Genomic DNA, 24,290 nt, shown 5'->3' with positions numbered 1-24,290 from the left:
CTGTCATATTAGCCAATGTGATAGGTGTGATGAGATACCTCAGAGTTGTTTTGATTTACATTTCTCTAATCAATAGCAACTTAGAGCATTTTTTCATATGAATATAGATAGCTTTAATTTCTTCCTCTAAAAACTGACTATTCATATACTTTGACCATTTATCAATTGGGGAATGACTTGTATTCTTATAAATTTGACTCAGTTTTCTATATATTTTAGAAATGAAGCCTTTATCAGAAACACTGGCTGTAAAAATTGTTTCCCAGCTTTCTGCTTCCCTTCTAATCTTGGTCGCATTGGCTTTGTTTGTGCAAAACCTTTTTAATTTAATGTAATCAAAGTCATCCATTTTGCATTTCATAATGTTCTCTATTTTTTGTTTGGTCATAAATTCTTCCCTTCTCCATAGATCTGATAGGTAGGTAAACTATTCCTTACTCTCCTAGTTTGCTTATAGTATCCATCTTTATATCTAAATCATATACTCATTTTGACTTTATCTTGGTATAGGATGTAAGATGTCGGTCTATGCCTAGTTTCTGTCATACTATTTTCCAGTTTTCCCAACAGTTTCTGTTAAATAGTGAGTTATCCCAGAAGTTGGAGTCTTTGGATTTATCAAATAGTAGATCACTATAGTCACTGACTGTTGTGTCTTACATATCCACCACTCTATTTCTTAGCCAGTACCAAGTAGTTTTGATGATTGCTGCTTTATAATACAATTTAAGATCTGGTACAGCTAGGCCACCTTTCCTTGCATTTCTTTTCATTCGTTTTCTTGGTATTCTGGACCTTTTGTTCTTCCAGATGAATTTTGTTATTTTTTTTCTAGCTCTATAAAATAATTTTTTGGTAGTTTGATTGGTATGGCAATGAATAAGTAAATTAATTTAGGTAGAATTGTCATTTTTATTATATTAGCTCTACCCACAAGCAACTGATATTTTTCCAATTATTTAGATCTGACTTTATTTGTGTCAAAAGTGTTTTGTAATTGTGGTCATATAGTTTCTGAGTTTGTTTTGGTAGGCAGAGTCTCAACTATTTTATAATGTCTACAGTAACTTTAAATGGAATTTCTCTTTCTATCCCTTGCTGTGGGGCTTTAATAGTAATATACAGAAACGCTGATGATTTATGGGGGTTTATTTTGTATCCTGCAATTTTGCTAATTTATTATTTCAAGAACTTTTTCACTTGATTCTCTAGGATTCTCTAAGTATACGATCATATCATCTGCAAAGAGTAATAGCTTTGTTTCTTCTTTGCCTTTTCTAATTCCTTCAATTTCTTTTTCTTCTCATTGCTAAAGCTAACATCTCTAGTACAATATTGAATAAGAGTGGTGATAATGGACATCCTGGTTTCACCCTCAATCTTACTGGAAATGCTTCTAGCTTATCCCCATTACATATAATGCTTGCTGATGGTTTTAATAGATGCTACCTATCATTTTAAGGAAGACTCCATTCATTAATATGTTCTTTAGTGTTTTTAATAGGAATGGGTGTTGTATTTTGTCAAAAGTTTTTTCTGTATCTATTAAGATAATCATGTGATTTCTGTTAGTTTTCTTGTTGCTATGGTCAATTGTGCTGATAGCTTTCCTAACACTGAACCAGCCCTGGTATAAATCCTACCTGGTCATAATGTATTATCTTTGAGATTAGTTGCTGTAATCTCTTCGCTAAATTTTTTTTTTAATTTTTTGCATCTATGTTCATTAGGGAAATTGATCTACAATTTTCTTTCTTTGTTTTGGCTCTTCCAGTTTAAGTATCAGCACCATATTTGTATCATAAAAAGAATTTGGTAGGACTCCTTCTTCACCCATTTTCCCAAATAGTTCATGTAGTATTGGAATTAATTGTTCTTTAAATGTTTGATAGAATTCACTTGCAAATCCATGTGGCCCTGGAGATTTTTTCTTAGGGACATCACTGAGGGCTTGTTCAATTTCTTTTTTCTGAAATGGGGTTAAGTAATTTATTTCCACTTCTCTTAATCTGGGCAATTTATATTTTTGTAAATATTCATCTATTTCACTAAGATTGTCAAACTTATTGGCCTACAGCTGGGTAAAACAGGTTCTAATTACTGTTTTAATTTCCTCTTCATTGGTGGTGAATTCACCCTTTTCATTTTTGATGCTGGTAATTTGGTTTTCTTCTTTTTTAAATCAAATTAACCAAAAGTTTATCTATTTTATTGGTTTTTCATAAAACCAGCTCTTAGTTTTATTTATTAGTTCAATAGTTTTCTTAATGTCAATTTTATTAATCTCTCCCTAGGTTTTCAGAATTTAAAATTTGGTATTTAATTGGGGATTTTTAATTTGTTCTTTTTCTAGCTTTTTTAGTTGCATGCCAAATTCAATGATCTCTTCTTTCTCTATTTTATTCATTTAAGTATTGAGAGATATAAAACTTCGCCTAAGAACTGCTTTCACTGCATCCCATAAGTTTTAGTATGTTGTGTCTTTGTTGCCATTATCTTTATAGAAGTTATTGATTGTTTCTATGATTTGTTGTTTGACCCATTCATTCTTTAGGATTAGATTATTTAGTTTCCAATTACTTTTTACTCTATCTTTCCATGGCCCTTTATTACATGTTTATTGCATCATTATCTGAAAAGGGTGCATTTAATATTTTTGCCTTTCTGCACTGGATTGTGAGGTTTTTATGCCCTAGTACATGGTCAATTTTTGTGCAGGTGTCATGTTCTGCCAAGAAAAAGGTATATTCCTTTCTATCCCCATTCAATTTTCTCAAGAGGTCATCCATATCTAAATTTTATAAAATTCTATTCATTTCTTTAACTTCTTTCTTGTTTATTTAGTGGTTAGATTTATCTAGTTCTGAGAGGGGGAGGTTGAGGTCCCCTACTAGTGTAGTTTTGTTATTTATTTTTTCCTGTAACTTCCTTAATTTCTTCTCTAAGATTGTGGATACTATACCACTTGGTGTGTGTGTATATATATATATACACACACACACACATATATATATATGTATATAGATAGATAGATAGATATATTTAGTAACGATATTACTTCATTATCTATGGTACTTTTTAGCAGGATATAAATTTCCTTCTTTATCTCTTTTAATTAGATCTATTTTTGCTTTTGCTTTGTCTGAATCAGGATTGCTACCCCTGTTTTTTTTTTACTTCAGCTGAAGCATAATATATTCTGCTCCAGCCTTTTACCTTTACTCTGTGTGTATCCCTCTGCTTCAAATGTGTTTCTTGTGAACAATATATTGTGGGATTATGTTTTTTAATCCACTCTGCTATCCACTTTCATTTTATGGGAGAGTTCACCTCATTCACATTCACAGTTATGATTACTATCTGTGTCTTTCTCTCCATCCTATTCCCCACCCCCCGTTTATGCTTTTCTCTCTCCTTTATCCTTTTCTCTCCTCACTAGAGTTTTGCTTTCAACCAGTCTCCCTCAGTCTGCCATCCCTCCTATTAACCTCCTCCTGTTTCTTCCCCTTTACCCTTACTACTTCTTCCCTCCCTTCTATTCACTCCCTCCCTTTTCTTTTCCCTTTCCCCTCCTACTTCTTATAGGGTAAGTTAGATTTCTATACCTAACTGATTATGTTATTCTCTCTTTGAATCAAATCTGATGAGAGGAAGGTTCAAACAATGCTCATCTCCCTCCCTTCTTTATTTTAATAGTTTTTTGTGCTTTTTCATGTGATGTGATTTACCCTTTTCTGCCTCCTCCTTATCTCTTCTCCCTGTACAATTCCCTTTCACCACATAATTAGATTTTTTATCATCATATCAAAGTCAACTTATAACCACACCCTTTGTCTATGTATACCCCTTTTAAATGTCATAAAAAGTGTCATCTTCCCTTGTAGGGATGTAAACAATTTGCTATTATTATTATTAATAATAGAAATAATAATAATAATAATAATGATAACAGACTTCTACTTTCAGGAGCCAAGATGATAGAGTAAGAAGTAAGTTGCTCTCACCCTCCCTTAATGACCTCTGAAAACCCAGAAAGTATCACCCCAGGAAAAACCCTGGAACAGCTGAGCCAGCAGAAAGATGGGGTACAGCAGTTGTGTAGCCCAGGAAGCTTGGAGGATTAATGGGAAAGGTCCCTCTTACTCTGGGGGAGGAGGAGCAGGACAGGACGGGAGGCATCCCAGCAAGCCAGCAGCAAGCCCCACCTCAGCATACCAGGGGGAGATCCTGAGCCCTAGGATAGTGGAGCAGCCAAGAGCCAACACCAGGACCCTTTGAATACCTCAGTACAGGCAGGGGAACCAGTAGACACCAGCTCAGAAAACCACCATGTTTGACAGCCTTCTCCAGCAGCCAAATCTTCCAGTGCCTCAGCACAAATCCAGAAAGCAAAGCTCCAGGAGGCAAAGCTCCAGCTGACAGACATACTCTAGCAGTGAAACAGCCCTGTGCAAGGCCCAGGTGAGCAGGCATCCCTCAGGGGCTAGAATCCCCACCCCCACTCTGAGACCTCCAGTTTTGCTAACCCTAGCTCAGCACCAGCTAAGCTGCCAGAACCCTACAGCCTCCAACTGTCAGCATCTGAGGCCCCAACAAAGCCAATGACCAGGTCCAGGGCTCCCAGCACAAGAAGCTTAGGTCAGTGGCCCCTGTGCTCCAGCAGGAGAGCTCAACTTTTTTTAAAAGTCGGGAAATAGGTAAACACCATGAGCAAAAAGCAGAAACAGACAATGACCATAGATTCTTATTATGGAGACAGGGAAGATCAAGGCACAAATTCAGAAGAGGACAACATTATCAACATACTCACACCCAAAACCTCAAAAGGGAATATGAACTGGTCTCCAGTCCAAAAAGCCTTCTTAGAAGAGCTCAAGAAGGATTTTATTTTATTTATTTATTTTTTTTTTTTTTTGGAGAGGCAATCGGGGTTAAGTGACTTGCCCAAGGTCACACAGCTAGTACGCATCAAGTGTCTGGTCTGAAGCCGCATTTGAACTCAGGTCCTCCTGACTTCAGGGCCTATACTCTATCCACTGCGCCACCTAGCTGCCCCTTCAAGAAGGATTTTAAAAGTCAAATAAGAGAGGTAGAAGAAAAGTTGGGAAAAGAAATGAGAGGTATACAAGAGAGAGTCAATAGGTTGGAAAACAAAGGACAAAAATTAACTGTAGAAAACAGGTCCTTAAAAATACAATTGACCAAATGGAAAAGGAGGCACAAAAACTCACTGAAGAGAACTCCTTAAAAACTAAAATAGGCCAAATGGACAAGGAGGTACAAAATCTAAAAGAAGAAAACAGTTCATTAAAAATTAGATCTGGGCAAGTGCAAGCTAATGATTCTATGAGAGATCAAGAATCAGTCAAACAGAAACAAAAGAACGAAAAAATAGAAGAGAATGTAAAATACCTCATTGGTAAAACAACTGACTTGGAAAATAGATTCAGGAGAGACAATTTAAAAATTATTGGTTTACTTGAAAACCATGATGAAAAAAAGAACCTGGACAACATCTTTCAGGAAATCATCAAGGAAAACTGCACTGTGGTACTATAACCAGAATGTAAACTAGTCATTGAAAGAATCCAGTGATTGCCCCCGAAAGAGATCCTAAATTGAAAATGTCAAGCAATATTGTAGCCAAATTTCAAAATTACTAGGTCAAAGAAATAATGCTGCAAGTGGCCAGAAAGAAATAATTTAAATATCATAGAATCACAGTAAGGATTACACAGGACCTTACTGTTTCTACATTAAAAGATTGGAGGGTATGGAATATGATACTCTGTAAGGCAAAGGAGCTTGGATTACAACCAAGGATCAACTACTCAGCGAAACCGAGCATAATCTTTCGGGGGGGAGATGGACATTCAATGAAATAGGGGACTTCCAAACCTTCTTGAAGAAAAGACCAGAGCTCAACAAAAAATTTGATCTTCAAATACAAGACTCAAGAGAGGCATAAAAAGGTAAACAGGAAAGAAAAAAAAACCAAAAACATGTTATTAATAAGAGCAAATTGCATTTAGTTCTTTCTCCCTACTCCCAACTCTGATCCCCTGCCTGCTCCTCCCAGCATCTATTTCTGGGTCCAACACCTTCCATTCTCCAAGTGGATTACCTGCAACATATATAGGGTTCAGAAGCTGTCTTTCTAAGGGGAAAAAACATGGAAGAAGAGAAGCTTAGAAGACACAAAAGTAAGGCACAGCAGAAGAAAAGAAAACAGTGCCACAATGGGAAAGGCAAGAAAAGAAAACCTAAAGCTTAGCCCCTGCCAAGCTTTTCAATGATAAACACATCATTCACAGCAAAAATGCACAAATTACCAAAATGTTCATCCTAAAGGGGATTTCTTTTTTTAAAACAATACTTTATTTTTCCCCCAGTTACATGTAAAGACAATTTTTAAAATTCATTTAAAAATATTTTGATTTCCAAATTTCCTCTATCCCTCCTTCATCCCCCTCTCCCTGAGACAGTAAGGAATTTGATGTAGGTTATACATGTTCAATTATGCAAAACACATTACCATATTAGTCATGTAGTGAAAAAAGACAGACCACAGGGAAAAAACACACACAAATACAGAAAGTGAAAAATAGTTTGCTTCAAACTGCATTCAGACTCTATCAGTTCTTTCTCTGGAGGTGGATAGCATTTTTCATCATGAGTCTTTTAGAACTGTCTTGGATCCTTGTATTGCTGAGAATACCTAAGTCATTCACAATTGATCATTGTACAATATTGCTGTTTCTATGTACAAAATTCTCCTAGTTCTGCTCAATTCACTTTGCATCAATTCATATAAGTCTTTCCAGGTTTTTTTGAACTCTATCTGCTCATCATTTCTTATGGAACAATAGTATTCCATTACATTCATATACCACAACTTGTTTAGCCATTCCTCAACTGATTGGCATCCCCTCAATTTCCAATTCTTTGCCACCACAAAAAGAGTTGCTATAAATATTTTTGTACAGATAGATCCTTTCCCCATTCTTAAGGAATGATCTTTTCCTTTTATATAATATTTTAAAATATAAAGAATATGGCAATTCTTTCTAAACAGATGTGCATTAATTTCTTTATACCTCATCATAAGTTGCAGCCATGCTGCTCACTTCCCTCCTATCTCTGCTGATTCCTCTCCATACTCGTTGCCTCCTTGTCTCTCCAATCTTCCTTTTACATATTGCCTCCTTGTATTAGACTTAGAACTCAAGTATTACTAGTCTTTGAAAACGGGGATCATCTAGTTTTCTTATTTTGTATTCCTTGCACTTAGCAGAGTGCCTATCATATAGTAACAAATGTTCTATCTACCTCAAGACAAAGAATAGCCCCAGCACAGACAATACCAAACTTATCCCTCAAAGTAAATGGTAGCATTTCTTCAAATGCATTTCTATAATGGTTCAAAAGTCAGTGAGCAAAAACAAAAGTCTGTGAGTAGCTTAATATTATTAACACATTATTTTTTATGGATTAAAGGTTTTATTTTTTTTAATGTTGTAGCAATTTGTTTAGCTATTTTTCAGTTATGTCCGACTCTCAGTGATCCCATTTGGGGTTTTCTTGGCAAAGATACTGGAGTGGTTTACCATTTCCTCCTCCAGCTCATTTTACAGACGAAGAAACTGAAGCAAACAGGATTAAGTGACTTGCCCAAGGTCACACAGCTAGTAAGTGTCTGAGGCTGTATTTGAATTCAGGTCCCCCTGACTCCAGGCCCAGTGCTCTATCCACTACACTGGTAGCAACTACCATATATTGAAACTCTTATTGACATGTATAAGCATTTTCAGAAAAGCATAAAATACATGATGCTGCTCTCCTTGTAGACTGTCTTTTGTGCAATATGTATGCATGACTTATATAGTCTGTAAATATCCTCAGTTTTTAATTTAATTTAGGCCATCCTACGGGTAGAGACTCAACTACTGTAGTATAGAGGGCAAGGTGCTTTGTTTGGAAATGCCCACCTCTTCAACAATTCCACAGATAGGAATCTTAACATGTAATTTTAGAAAATGCTCAATAACTTTGATGTGGTCTCCAGAGCTGATGAGAAAGCTATATAATGAGAAGGGGGCTAGAATATTCTGCCTTTGGGAGATGACTTTAATAATTGCATGAAACCTTAAGTCCAAAATATTTGTTAGTTTATTTTATATATTATCAACACCGTGAATATTAACAACTAAAATAATCTGCTTAGTTTATTACTTTCCTTTTATTTCATGCTTTCCATCTATTTACAATTTCTTTTTTTTTTTGGTCCCTGGAATGTATACAATGAAAAGGAGAATTTTACGGTAATGTTCATTCATGTGATAAAAATGTTGTTAGTATTGCAAAGTTTGTTTTAGTCTTAGACTCATTTAGCATTGCCATTCATTTATAATCTGATTGCTCTCAACAATTCAATTTGACAAATATTTATTAAGCAACCACTATGTGCAATGATCTATGCTCATACAAATATCATTAAGTGTTTGATTTTTTAAAAAATACAGGCATCTGTCTACAAGAAATAGTCTCTTTCCTCCTAACAAAAAAATCTCAGAAAATGAAAAGGAAATGTAAAATTTCAAATTTATTTAACTACTGATGGCTGAAGTATTAATTTTTCAGTTTCTCTGCCCAATTCTCATTAATTTTTCCCCAATTTCACATTGTGGTAATATTGACTAGAACCGATTTTTATAGCTAATTTCACATTATTCCTATGAATTATAAACTCTAATTTGCATTTTTGGTATCTGTGTAGCTGAATTTAAGCAATAGATGTGCTTTTAAAAAAATGCATGTGAGTTAAATTATTTTATAAATACTAAGGGAGATTGCTGTTTAAAGGCGTACCAGAGCAAATCCTTTTATGAAGTGAAGGATTCTTTATTAAAAGAAATCATGCCCTGACTTTTGTAGTGGAAGAGTAGAGTCCAAAGACCAGGGTTTGAATTGCAGTGTTCACACCTTGGACAAGTCATTTTCTCTCTGTAAGTCTCAGGTTTCTCATTTCTAAGACAAAGGAATTGCAGTAGATAACTTCTGAAGTTTCTTCCAATTCAAAATCGATGATTGTGTGATTTATCATTTTTGTAAATTTGCATTTTTGTATACTGGGTTTGCCAATGTGAGGCATACCTATTTTATGACTAACATTTCAAGTAGTTTGTAACCTAATTACATACTAATCATGCAAAATGGTGTTAGCTACTAGGGAAAAAAAACGACGAAGGAACTGGGATTGTTGGGTTAAGGAAGAGAAAACTTGATTGGGAAGGGAAGACAAGACAGTGGTCTTAAGGTATTTAAAGAATGACCACCAAGTGGAGGGTTTAGATGATGCAGATATGCCTCATGGTGCTAAACAGGAACAATGGTTGGAAGTTGTACAGTCAAATTTAGGTTTAATTAAAGGAAAAATTTCCTAAGAGTTATATCAATCCAAAAATGAAATGAGCTGCTTCCAGAAGTAGTGGATTCCTCTTTATCTGATTAAGGTCTTTAAGTAGGGGCTGGATGACTACTTATCTAGGATTTTGTAAAGGTGATTGAACACATTGTCAAAATGGCCACAAAGGTCTCTATGAACTTCAAGACTCAATTACTCTGTATTTTTATAAGTAGCCATTAACAGTAAATGACAATAATTGACATCAGTAAAAACAATCATTTTTACGTTAATGATATTGTACTACCAAAACTCTATCATAAAAACTATTATGAGAAATCAGACAATTGTAGTGAGGCAAAAAGGATTTCGAACTACAACAGAAATATCAAGTATAGTTAATAGATTATAGATCTAGTATAGTAGAACAAGTATAATAATAGAACATTATCCTAGATGGCAAAAACATCAAAAGCCAGACATATTCACCCAACCTGAACTAGTTAGCTAGTGGAGAATTAAACCTAGTATAGGAAAGAAAACAAAACCAAACCAAAAAGAATTACTCCTAGCAACAGAATACACAGAATCCATTTCAACTTGATTATCACTGGTGTTAAATCTCACCTACAAATGGTAAGGCTTTCCAGATACTCATATTTGTGGATGACATTGTGCTGCCTACATCAAGCTCTCAAATAGAGATCCTAAATAGAGTCACAGCCACTTTAAAAAAACCTAGGAAAAATGAAATAGACAAAAAATGCCTCTTTCCTTGGGACATTCAGCTGAATGAACTGAACACTGTATGTAAACCGAACATGATATGTAAAAGGTAAGTGGACTGGGCCCAGAACTGAATAGTAGGAAGAGAATGAACTGAATTACTTTTAGGAAACAAGAAATGTTTTCAATGATCTCAGCTTGTTCCCTGACACAGCTACTTTTTTTTTCAAACACCCATATTCTTGGGGCAGCTAGGTGGTGCAGTAGTAGAGCATAGGCCCTGGAGTCAGGAGGACCCGAGTTCAAATCCGGCCTCAGACATACAACACTCACTAGCTGTAAGTCCCTTAACCCCAACTGCCCTCACCAAAAACAAAAACAAACAAACAACTACAAAAACAAACAAATCAAAAAAAACAATTCATATTCTCCTAACAGTGCTATAACTCACAAACCATCACAATCTCTTAGGAATCAAAACTGAGGGACTTGAATAATAATAAAGACATGCGGTATTCATGAGTAGTCTTAAGTATAGTACCAGATGATGACATCTACAAAGACAGTGTATGTATCCAATAGATGTCTGGCTGGGTTCAGAGTTGTGCCAATCACTCAATGAGAGCGAAGAGCAACAAATCAATAGCCTGGGTTGTTGGACAGAAACCCTGGAAATATATAAGGGCCTAGAGTCAAACCATTGGTCTGTTTAGCAGATCTTTTATGGAGGGTTTACTAGGGAACATGGTCAATAATTTCACAGATGAAAAGGTATGGGTTGGAATCTGTACCACTGAAGGCAATACTGACATCAAGAAAATCATAAAACCATTGAAGTGATGAAGTATAAACTACCACTGAAACAAAACAGCCTTCACCTCAAATGCTCAACACCTCCAAAAAACGTAGGTTAGGAATTTACATGCCTTGGAATGCCCCAGGTTAAACAAAAAATAAATAAATAAAAAATGAAGCAAGAAATGATAGTTTTTCCTTACCCAGAAACCAAATAGGTGGATTAAGAACAATAAGAAGACATTGTGTTTGTACAGAACTTCATGTTTTACAAAGATTTTTCTGCTCTATTAACTCAAAACTCATTTAGGCCGGGGGATTTTTAATCTCTTTTTAAAATGAGGAAAATGAGACTTAGGAAGATGATTTTGACCAATGAGTGAGAGATGAAATGGATAAAGAAAAGATGAAGGCCAGAGAGGAGTTGATGGCTATTACAACACTCCAAGGAAGGATAGTAAAAGCATCAATCACTGTGATTGATAAGGGAGTAGAAAAGAGAGATCACACATGAAGGATACTGTAAAAGTAGAATAGTGAACTGATTTCAAATGGAAGGTGAAGAAGAGGGAAGGGCCAAGGATACCCCAGAGGCTTCAAACCCAGTTGGCTGGAAAGATAGCGGCACCATTAAAAAAAATAGGGAAGATAGGAGGAGGGCCAGGATTTTTTTTGGGGGGGAGGGTTAGTCATGTTGACTATGAGTATGAAACTTAGAGTAACACCCTCAAACATTTTAACCTATTTCTTTTAAAAATTCAATAAAGCAAAATGCATGGTAACTATGGTAACAGCAACTGCTTTTCCAGTGTAAGATAATCTTTTTTTTTTTAACAGTATTAACTAGAAGGAAATCTTTGAGAATATGCTTCAGTCCCAAAGTGGATCCCTTTTCAGCAGGGCAAGCCTAGGGAGGTAGATAGACTGGAGAATGAATCTGAAATGAAGTGAGCATTGTGGCTGGGACTTGTGGTGATATGAAGATTCCAAGCAAGCCTTACCAATCATTTAGTTGATCCTAGGGTAGTCATCCTCATGAATACAAGAAAGTGGTATGTTAGCTAGAGTGTGCCAGCTCAAACCAGCTTGGGGGCTGAATGATCAATTTTCATCACTGAGCATTTACACCTACAAATCCATAAATGCTACAAATCAAGAATGTAAGATTTATTGTTTTGTAGACTGGGATTTAATAAAGTGACCAAGAAAATGTTAATAAGGCAGATTAAACTTTCAAGTGTGTCCCGTTTTTGAAGAGTCTGTTGTTAAAAACACACACACACACACACGTACCAGCACACTGCGGAATAAATGGGAGCTAACAAATGGATGGATGGGTTAAGTAGAGAGTTGGTTGAGAACCTGGTCACAGAACCATGACAAACCATATAAGCAGCTAATCCAATTCCCTTATTTTTCAGATAAGGAAACAGGCCCCAAAAAGTTAAATGACTTGCTTACTCAAGGTCACAAAGACAGTAAGTACACAGCATATCCAGATTCAAACCCAGGTTTTCTCCTTCCAAATCTAGCCTCCAAATCTACCACTGGGTGATTTCCCAGATGCATAAGTACTAGTCCCTGCCCTTAAAAAAACATTATAGCATAATTATACTAAGAGCTTTCAATTCAACTTGTTCAATAGTAACCTAACTACTTTAAAAATGCATGCATTTTCCAATTCACTGCCTAGCCTTTCACTCAAGCTTATCAAGAGCAGCTCATATAGAATATAGCACCTGAAGATTTACAAAGTACTTCACTTACAACAATCCTATTATACATATATATATATATACACACACATACATACATATACACATATACACACACAGATAGAGATGATATACATAGAGATATATCAACCAGTGATTTCATCAGTATAGGGAGCCCCCTGTGACACATTTCCTTTCCCAGTGTGACAGTCAGAATGTGGTATAGGTAGGCCTGAACCTTGGTCTTTCTAAGCCTGAGGCCTTCTATCTACAACTCCAAAATGCCTCTCTAACATAATACAAGTTTTATTAACCCATTATATAAAGAACCTGAGGTTCAGTAAATCTGTCAATAAGCATTTATTAAGCACCTACTATGTACACAAATACAGAATGGCAAAAGACAGTGTCTGCTCCTAACAGCTCACAGTCTAATGGTCGAAACAACATGCAAACAGCTATATATAAATAAGCTAGATATAGATAAGTTGGAGGTAATCAAAAGAAAGGAGGCACCAGAATTATCAGGGATAAGAAAAGGCTTCTTGCAGAAGGTAGGATTTTAACCAAGACTTGAATGAAGCCAGGAAAGCTAGGAGGTGGAAATAAGGAGGGTTCAGAAAGAATAAGTGACAATTAGTTTCAGAGGTGGCCTTCAAAGGCCAAATTCGAGTCCTCTTTCAGTATACTAAGTAGTCTCAAGTTCAGAATTGCTAAGTCTGAACTTTACATAAAATTAACCGGACTTTGAACTAAATCTATCAGAAACAATGTTTTATGCTTTTATAGAACTATAAAAGTTTTGTTTTGTTTTGTTTTTAATTCTCCTCCAGAAGGAACCAGTTCCCTCTCTTGTTTCAGAAACTGGTACAATTTATTACAACTATTGCAGCCAAATTTTGAAAGACCACTGCTGAGATTTTGGCTGCAATTTCTGAGGCCAAGGAAATAAATAGAATTTAAATATTTTTAAAAGTATGACTGAGTGGTAAATACATGTGTTTAAAAGGTTCATCCTATACTCATGTAGAGTTCTAGGTCTCTGAGAATACCTTAAAAAAAAAAAAAAAAACCTTCCTGGAGAGTAAAGTGGTGCACCATCATGTTTAAAGAAATGAAAGAAAACAAAAAAAACCCCAATGAACCAGATTCCCCTCCTCAATTAATGTTTCTGTTTGAAGACTGCAACATATTTAATTTGAAATTTCCCCTAGCTGTGCCAAATTAGAGCTTGAGCTCCTTCCTGTGAAGTTTTGAAGTGTACAGTCTTACGTGACACACAAAAATACTGTTAAAACAGTCTAGAGTAGGAAGGAATTTTTAAAAAATGTTTTTCTTTCTTTAGTATCATGCACCTGGCAAGAAAAGGGACCGTTCTTGTAAAGCCTTAAAGGCACTTCTCACTCTCTCTTGAGATTCAAACCTACTTATTTTTATTTCCCTTTGTAAACCTATGAAGTTACATCACTTTTTTTTTTTTTGGCTTGGCTTTACAATTTTCAGTACTTTTCCATGTACATTGTTCCTTGTTCCTTTCCTCTCTGCCTCCCTTCCTCCCCCAATAATTAAAAGAAATGGTTACTTAACCATAAGGGGGCATCTGGAAAGGAACTGGCTCACTTCCGATTCCTTCTGGCCTCAGGGAGAAGCACCAACAGTTTGTAGTGTCATATTTATTTAGTTCGAAATCAATGAGCCAGTCACACAATCAGGCATATGCTTACTCAGTTACTTTACAACATAAACACAAAGAGAAGGTTGTAAGGGAAAAGTCCTCCCCCAAACTCTTTCCACACTTCCTATCTCTCCCATTCTTACTATTCACTCAAATCAGAGCTAAGGTCTCTTCCTTAAATAGAGAATCAGGATGTCTGCCTGGGACAGGATCTTAGAGATCATTTAGTAACAAAATAACATCGTTTTAGAGTGGGAAGGCACTTCCTTAGCCCTTCAGTTCATCCCACGAAGGAACTAGACATACCTGAATTTACAAGATACCTAACAAGTGGTTATGTGGCTTTTGCTTAAACATTTCCAGGGCAGGGGAATACACTACCTCCCTAGTTAGCACATTTCACTTTCAAACAGATTTAATTGTTAGGAAGTTTTTTTCAGGAGTCAAACCAAAATTCATCTCTAAAGCACTTTCACCATTGCTCCAATATCTGCCCTGGGGCACCAAACAAAACACTCTAAAACCCTCTTCCACACCACTAATTTTAAGTTCTTAAAGATAGCTATCTTGCCACTGAACACAGATGGAATCCGTCAGTTCTGATCCAGAGTTTGGGGCAAATGAAAAGAGCTCTTATGGGTTTAGAGAAATAGGGCATACTGGGCCAAGTTACCATATCTTGTGGTGGAGGTGTAATAGGACAAAGGTTTCCCATTTCCTTGCAATAAAGAATTAGTTTTCTCTAAAAAGTAATACAAGCTGTCCATGGGACTTGACTGACTCCTGCCTCCCTTAGCAGCTCGGTCACATCAGGACTTAAAAAATACCAGCTACGTGGAGTCTGGGCCCCTCTGAAGCTCACTAGAATTGCCATACCTTACTCTGCTGACAAGTCACATTTCCTGTTAGGCACTTCATTATGTATTACAATATTTGTAATTTAAGTATTATATAGTATATATTCCAATATTATAATATATGTATTATGCTTATTATATGTATGTATTAATGTTATATATACTATATATTACGTATTATATTTTATATATATATATATTACAGCATATGTGTGTGTGTGTGTGTGTGTGTTCTGAAATTCCTTCACAACTAAATCAAGTCCACACGCATTTATTAAATGTCTATAATGTGCTAGGCACCATGCTGGTGCTCAGGATACAAATACAATAAATTAAACAATCTCTCCTCACAGGTAGTTTACATTCTAGAATTTTTCATTCACCCATCCATGCTCGTAAACCTATCCATGCTGGTACTTCTTAAGCAACTTCTGTCCATGCTCTTCCCCAAAAGTTACCCACAGGGGTTCTGAGAAGCATGCTCGAGGCCTTCTTAACTATCTCTGAACACTGCAAGGATATTACTGGAACACTCTGGATATACACTAGTTATCCCTTGCTCTTGCCCTGTGATCAATCCATGTTTTCCTTCTGTCATACAATTCCTTAATGATGTGCTTTACCCCTGTTCTTCCAAATTCCTCTGAATGATTTGTTGGCCTGCTCATAGTGACCATGTGTCTTTCCATGACCCCTCTGTGTGACAGTCATTGATGGTACTTTTAAGGCAATGAATATGAATGACCATGAATAAGTGAATATGGACCACTGGAGTATGACAACAGATTTAAGGGTGAAGGTGTAATTACTAGTTGAAAGGAGATAGATAATCAACAGAGGTGTCATGGAGGAAGTGGAACTTGAAATGGGTCTTGAAGGATGATATTTAAATAGGTAAAGTTGCTTCCTTTCAGAAACAGAAAACTGTGTGTACAAAAGTACAGATTAGAGAGGGCAGAGAAACCTAAAAGTATATCTAAGATTCTAGTAGCACATGAAAGAAATTTATATGAAAGTCAGGCTGCAGCCAAATTGTCGAGAGTCTTGAATGCCAGCATAAAAGTTTGGACTTTATTCAGTAGGCAGGGGAGCCCTACTGAAGATTTCTGAGCAGACTAATGGTGTGATAAACTATGCATTAGAAGGACTATTTGGGATATATATAACCTGGAGATGACACAAAGTGGTGCCAGGACAACTAATTAAAAGCTATAATGATAATAATGATGCAACTATTCACATTTAAATAGTGTTTTAAGGCTTACAAAGTGCTTTCTTTACAACAGTCTTGTGAGGTAAATTATATAGGTATTATTATTATTATTATTTCTACTTTATAAATGCTGAAACAAACTCAGAAAGGTTAAGCTACTTACCCGTTTTCACAAAGCTAATAAATATCAGAAATAGGATTCAAACCCTATAGTCTCCTGACTCCAAAGTTAGTGCTTTTCCCTAAATAGCAGTGGTCATTCCCCAATGTTTAAATCCTCAAAGAATATGAACAATTAGTTTTTAAGAGAAAAAATGTACACTATTAATCATATGAAAGTTTTTTTTTCCAAATCACTGAGAAAAATGCAAATTAATACAGGTCTAAGAATTTACCTCACTATCAGCAAATGGACCAAAATGACAAAAGATGGAAATAGTTAGAGTTGGAAAGGCCCCCAAAGGTTAGGCAAATTGATTAAGGAAGTTAAAGACAGAAAGAAAAGTCCCATATACAGCAACATATTCATTCATGGCAAGCCTTTTGTGATAGCAAGTAAAAGGAAACATAGCAGATGGGCCACTGAATGTGAAATAGCTAAACAAAGTGTGTTATGAATGTAATAGATCACTGCTGCACCATAAATAAAGTATTAACAACATAAGACTTCAGAAAAGCAGGGGAAGATATATCAACTAATGCAAAGCAGCATAAGCAGAATCAAGAAAACAATACAAACAATAATAATATCACAGAAAGGAAAAAGATGAAATTAAATGTCATGATTATTACCAAACTTGGTTTCAAAAAAGAGTTGAAAAACACATATCCCTCAGTGTTTTTCCAGAGGTGGGATGCTACAGGTATAGAATATTACATATTCCACATAATAGACACAATTGATGTACTGGTTAGTTTTTCACCTTCTTTTGCATATTTTTAAAGCAAGGCTGGAGCTACCCTTTTTACCTTATTTATTTATATTCATTCATTCATTCATTCATTCATTTTCTTGCTGATGGAGTCCCCCTTTGCTGGCTTATTACGAATTCATTTCCTCTCATTTAATTTTTCATCTAATTTCCCCTTCTTTGCAAACAGCTTTGCTTTCTTCTCATAACATCCAGTTATCAACAGAATGTGATGCCACCCACCTTTATTAACCCTGAAAGATTAACATGAAGAAATATACACAGATTGTCCATACCTCTACTGATTAGATCCCAACAGAAAAATACACATAATAAAAACCAGACCAAAGCTCCTTGTTGCCTGAAAGGAATACTCAACTACAGAGCTTGAGAGAGAAACTGACCTATGACAAGAGACACATAAATAAACAAACACCATACTTCTGGGAGTTGGGCGCTTGCCCAGACTTCAGAATTAGAGGATCTAATAGACAGAACATATGGGAAGCTCCCACACTAATAGTAATCAGACCCTTCTCTGTTTTGTTCTCCACTATCAGCACATGATTGGAGCTATAATGTCATACTATATGAAGGGTTTTAATTTAAGTCCATCATGCTAGTAAACACAAATCTACAATTTAACAGTGATATACTGGCTCCTGAAAATGTATAACTTAACAACTAAAAAGGTATATTTGGACCTTGTGGATTGTATGGGATTCACTTTGCATTTAGAGGAGAAACTTTACCTCTGTTATCTTTACATGAACAAAAAGTCACTTTGATACATCAACACAAAGTGGGTAAATACTGAACATCCTCCTACCTGCAACAGATGACTGCTTTACACGAAAGGGCCAAATCCAGGAAGATCTGCCTGACTTCGAATGAGAGGGCATACTTTAGTGTGTGGCCATCAATGATCAAGGCAATGTCATTTTCCTTGCCCAGAGAATTTCCAAGGCAAACACAGTGTTGAGTAAGGGCTTCTCTTGTTGCCTGAAATAAGAAAGGCATGGGAGAGGTAAGAACTAAATCTAAATTCTTCCATCAAAAAGTCCTGAAATTCAGTATGAACCTTCATAAAATGCATTATCACTGTTCATCTTAACTTCATATACTAACACTTCACCTTCATGTCATCAAGAGCCTGTTGTCATGGTCAACATGCCTTATATATTGAGGTCTTTCTGGTACTTCAATGACTAAATCCATCTTACTTCGAGTTAGTACTGGATTTTAACCATTCAAATTCTGATCCAATTAAACAGTTTCATTACAAGAAGTTATCGTGTATTTTTTGTGCCTTCTCTTTTATATCTTTCTGTGGTCCTCAGCCTCTTATTACAAGTGGAAAGGGAAACTCTATACGAGTATTTATTCCTAATATGCACTTTAAGGCTAGTAAGGCCATCTTCATCATCAGGTAATTTGGCAAACAATTAGCTTTCTCAATATGGCACCAGGTGTATTTTAAATGTGTTATGAGATTTTTATCAAGTTCCCTGCAGACAATGAAGCAGAAAAATAGCATTTATAACTCGGTATTCTCAGACTTTCCAGAGGGTTTTAGGTCATATTCTTAAAGTATCTTTATGAAAAGAAATTCACTTTTAACAGGAAACATACATGAAAAACCATCACCAGCCTACAGGGACTATCTAGGCTTGATGTCCATTTCCAGTTGGAATTAGAATGTGGAATTATATCAAGGTAGTAAATGTGATCTCTGCACAGATATACTCAAATCAATGAGGGCTGTAACTCTAAACTCAAACCCTGAAAAAGAAATACAAGGTCAAAATAGGGGTGGTAACAGCAACTAGGTGCCATATATGGGAAACTTAAGAGTGGATGTGCCTCAATTTTAAAAGGCACTATTAAGCTAATTAGGGTACTATAAAAGATAGTTCCAGTCATTCTGTGCATGTGTGTGTGTGTCTGTCACTGAATATACTGCATGTGCTGCAAACATTCTGCATATTTAATTAAATGCATAGAATCAACATAGACTCTCTGCCCCTGTAGAGTTTAATTTTAGGCTCAGCTACCACTATAAAACTGGAACCTCTCATCTTACTGAATCATTTTTTATTCTCAACAAGAGACTTTGGGGCTTATTAGAAGGGGATGCATTTAGAACTTCCCATGCCTTTAAACAAAAATAACATTTGGTATTTCTACTACTGAAAAGAATAAATAAAGTAGTACTATAGGAATGCATTGTTAATGAATGGAAGATGTGTTCAAGAGGAAAGGTAACTGATATGTTAAACTGATTTTTATTTTAAAAAAATTAAAATAAATTACTATTTAATTTCCATTAAAAGAAGATGGCATCCCTATGCTATTTATTATTCCTTAAGATCAGTCCATTACTGAGTCAGGATGCTGAAACAGAAAAACATAAGATATCGATTCTTGCTGCTAGTTTGCTGTATAACATTAGGCAAATCACTTAACATCTAGGGGCCAGTTTATTTTGTAAAGTAGGGTTAAAGCCACCTGTCCCGTATGCCTAATGGGGATGTTGAATGGCTGCTTTGATCCTAAGAATGCTACACACAAATATATGGTATTATTTCTGTAGGAGGCACCCATTTATGGAATCAACTAGGAGATAACAGTAACCTATATTCCTGAGATATCATAGAACTGTACTGTTTCAGAGCTTGAAGGTACCTTAGAGGTCATCTAGAATTAGGAAAAGCCATCAATTCAGAGTCAGAGAGACTGGATAGTTCTGCTACTGCTACCTGGGTGACTATAACAAGAAACCTCCCTTCCCTACTTCTAAATTTCCTTGACTATGAAATGAGGGTGTTGGATCTCTAAGCTCCATTTCCCAGATAAACAATTCTGTAGAACAACACAACATTTCAATAGGTTCATCATTTACTCCATCTGAACATTCCCTCAGTCATTGTAGATCACAACCTATCTGCACCTCAGCAGAAATCTCTTCTTGACAATATTCTTCAGTAGAGCATGAAACGGAAGTTTCCGTCTACCAGATTTCTGCCTGCAAACAGCCTCCTTTGCTGTCAATTTAGTCCAAGGGTTAATCCTTTTTTTTTTTTTGTCTTGAATCCGCTGGGCACTATAGTGACACAAATATGCCATTTAACAATGATATACAGGCTCACGTATATATGCTTTAAGTGAATAAAATAAAATGCAGAGGATGACAAAGGAAATCAATTAAATTAAAATACTTCTCGATATATTAAAAAAATAAGTTCACAGTCTCCTCCTTGAAATTTATCCATAGACCCCTAGGTTAAGAACCCCTGAGTAAGTTTTCAACTCTGATTCTGGTCAGCTCTATCAATCTGAGTTCCTTGCCGACTCCTCTCTTGCTCACCACTCCATATGATTTCATTTTCTTTTCTTTTATCGAATGTCCTACCTCCCATCTCATTTCCTTACTATGTTATCTCTTTGCTATCAGTACAGTGATCTAAGGGAATTCAGAGTCTTAAATTCTTGCCATCTGGTCCAACTCTTGGGACTTGGGTCCTCACAGGAAATGTAGTTCTTAACCAGATGGACCTCCCATCATCGGATCCCTGTAACTTATATTTACATATGCACATATTTCTTTTCCTGGTTGTGATTTACCATAAATATGTACCTTGCTTTTTGCAATATTTGTGAACAGCTGGATTGTATTTTGTAAAAATTGGCTTATAACTAGTTTATATGTTCCAAGGGAAAGCTGCCATGTAAAAGAATACTAAGGTGAATACTTCCATAAAGCAATTCACCACTCCCTAATTTACTTGCTTTAAAAACCCAGATTTTCATATAATGGCTATATGGAAGGGAGTAAACATATATTTATTTGTGAAACATTTAGTAAAATATAATTTCTTTGCAGAATTTAGGTACATAACAGATATAGTTACAATAATTTCAAGAAAAAAACATGAGCCTACAAAAGTCAAAAGCACAAAATTATACTCTCATTACTTCCTTTCATTGTAACAAATGTTTTTCCAGATGATCATTGAATTTCAGAGGTCATCTAGTACAACCCATGCTTGAAATATGTAACATCGCTTACAAGTGGTCACTCAGCCTCTGGTAGAAGATTCCTAGTAATGGGAACCTCAGTGTCTCCCAAGTGCCTTTCTTTTTCAGATAACTATAATTACTTTTCTCAAATTGAGTCAAAATGTGTTTCTCTATAACTTCCTCCCATTGCTTCCAGTTCTATTCTATGGGGACAATCTCTCTTCCACATGATCGCCCCTAAAATACTTTAAGACAACTATTCTATATCCCCCTAAGTCTCCTCTTCTCCTGGCTAAACGTCCTGAGCTCTTTCAACCAATTCTTTTGTTTCACTGAAAAGTGAAGGTATACACACACACACACACACACACACACACACAAATACACACACTGTATGTATATATACATATATATGTGTACACACACATACATATATGTGTGTAACTTAGTTATAATAGAATATTTAAACCTCAAAACCCAATCTTGAAAGTTAAACTTTCTGTAAAAATTTAACCTCATTTCTCTTTCAAGGAAATTCAACAAATCTTTAACGCTAGTTGCTATTATTTTAGAAAATTTATATATTTCCATGAGCACTTATTTGTACCTCTTATTCCCCCCACAAGATAAGCAAGTTTAAAAAAAAGAATGAAAAATAAAACCCTAATCAAAAACACACATAGTTTAGCAAAACAAATTCGTTGGCCATGCCTGAAAATGTGTGTCTGTCTCTGTATTTTAAGTTCATCACTTTTCTGGCAGGAGGTAAATAGTATATTTCATCTTCAGTCTTCTGAATTCAGGCTTATCATTGCATTGATTAGAATCTAAAGTTTTTCAAAATTATTTTTCTCTATATTGTAGATACCACTGTATAAATTGTTCTGGTTTTGGTCACTTTACTCTGCATCATTTCAAAGAGGTTTTCCCACAGTTCCTTCTAAAATTGTCTGTCAGGGCAGCTAGATGGTGCGGTGGATACAGCACCAGTCCTAGAGTCAGGAGGACCTGAGTTCAAATCTGGCCTCAGATACATAACACTTCTTAGCTGTGTGACTCTGGGCAAATCACTTAACCCCAATTGCCTTACACAAAAAAATAAATAAATAAACGAAATAAAATTGTCCATTTCATCATTTCTTATGGCACAATAATATTTTATCACATTCATGTACCATGATTTGTTTACCCATTCCCCAAAAGGAAATCACCCCGTGTATGTGTGTGTGTGTGTGTGCGCTCTTCCTCCTCTTTCCTTGATTTCACTGGAGCATGGGCCTAGTAGTGATGAAGCTGGGTCAAAAGATATGCACAGTCTGGGAATTCTATGGGAATACTTCCAAAATAGGTTTTTTTAAGTTACTGAAGCTTTATTTATTGACTATCTCCAATTTATTATATCTTATCTCTCTCTCTCTCTCTCTCTCTCTCTCTCTCTCTCTCTATATATATATATATATATATCTGTGTGTACACACACACACACACACACACATTTTGTTTGTACATAGTTGTTTACAAGCTGTATCCCTTATTAGACAGTGAATTCCTTGAGAGTAGAGGTTATCTTTTACTATTCTCTGTATACCCAGAGCTTGGTATGGTAACTGAAATACAGCAGGTACTTAATAAATAAACAATCATTGACAAATGGCTTAGCATATAAATATTTAAAAGAAAAGATAAATGAGCTAAAGGGAAAAATAGTGAAACCCGTAATAGTAGAAGACCTTAATATATTCCCTTCAGAAGTAGACAATTCTAACAATATAAATAGATAAATAAAATACTACCAAGAAGGTACAATCACATAATTAAAAAGATATAGTATGACCAGCAATGTATGGTTGGTTCAATTTTAAGAAAGCTATCAATAAAATTGGTCATGTTATTAATGATAACAAAAATAATATGAGTATATCAATAGATACAGGGAAAAAAGCTTTTGACAAAATATAACACCCATTTCTACTAAAAATATAACAAACTAGAAAACATAGGAATAAATGAACCTTTCCTTAATATACTAATTGTTATTAATCTAAAATCAAGAGCCAATAAGGATAAGTTAGAGGCCTTTCCTATAATAACAAGGGTAAAGCAGTGATCCACTATTACTATTGCTATTTGAAATGTTGCTAGAAATGTTAGCTAAAGCAAGAAGACAAGAAACAGAAATAAGGTGGAAATAAGCATAAAGAAAGAAGAAAGAAAAGCATCACACTGATAATATACACACGTCTATACGTACACACATATATTTGGATAACTCTACAGTGCCAACTAAAAATGAACAGAAATAACTTTATTTCAAGTTGCAAGTCATAAAATGTAGCCACATAAATCATGAGTATGTCTGTATATTACTAACAAATCCTGATGGTAGAGACAGTAAGAGAAATTCCATTTAAAATAACTATAATATGCATAAAATGCTTTGGAGTCTATCTACCAAGATATGCACAGGAACCATATAAATATGACTAAAAACCAATCTTAACATAAATCTACATAGATCTAAATAATAATGAAGAAATACTAATGTTCATAATTGGTCAGAGTCAATTTAAAAAAAAGACAATCCTGTCTAAATTAATTTATTTCAGTGCCATAGCCATCAAACTACCAAAGGATTATTTTATTGATCAAAAAATAATAATAAAATTCATCTGAAGGAACAAGATGTCAAGAATTTCACAGGAAATAAAAAAAAGTGGGAAGGGAGGTGACCTAACTACCAAATCTCAAACTGTACTATAATGCAATAATCAACAAAATGCTTTAGTACTAGATAAGAATGAGAAAGTCAGTCAGTGGAATAAATTAGGTACAGCACATACAGAAGGAAACAGCATAGTAGTTTACCTTTGGATAAACAAAAAGAACCCAGTTCTTGGGGCAAGGACTCAACATTTGACAAAAACTGACAGGAAAATTGGAAATTAGTCTGGCAGAAAAGAGATTTCGACTAGCAC

At 35.4% G+C, this 24,290-nt stretch overlaps 1 protein-coding gene across 1 annotated transcript in view; it reads right to left on the bottom strand.

Annotated features, from left to right (window-relative positions):
* Positions 1 to 24,290, bottom strand: part of ATP8A2 (ATPase phospholipid transporting 8A2) — a 741,784-nt gene that overhangs the window by 352,130 nt on the left and 365,364 nt on the right. The window contains exon 25 of the mRNA XM_027877570.1: positions 18,125 to 18,297. Within this exon, the coding sequence (XP_027733371.1) occupies positions 18,125 to 18,297 (173 nt within the window). The remainder of the gene's footprint in view (positions 1 to 18,124; positions 18,298 to 24,290) is intronic.

Source organism: Vombatus ursinus, unplaced genomic scaffold (assembly GCF_900497805.2).
Source record: "Vombatus ursinus unplaced genomic scaffold, bare-nosed wombat genome assembly UNPS02014813.1, whole genome shotgun sequence".
In the NCBI taxonomy this organism is placed as follows: domain Eukaryota; kingdom Metazoa; phylum Chordata; class Mammalia; order Diprotodontia; family Vombatidae; genus Vombatus; species Vombatus ursinus.
This window is presented reverse-complemented; position numbering and strand designations above follow the sequence as displayed.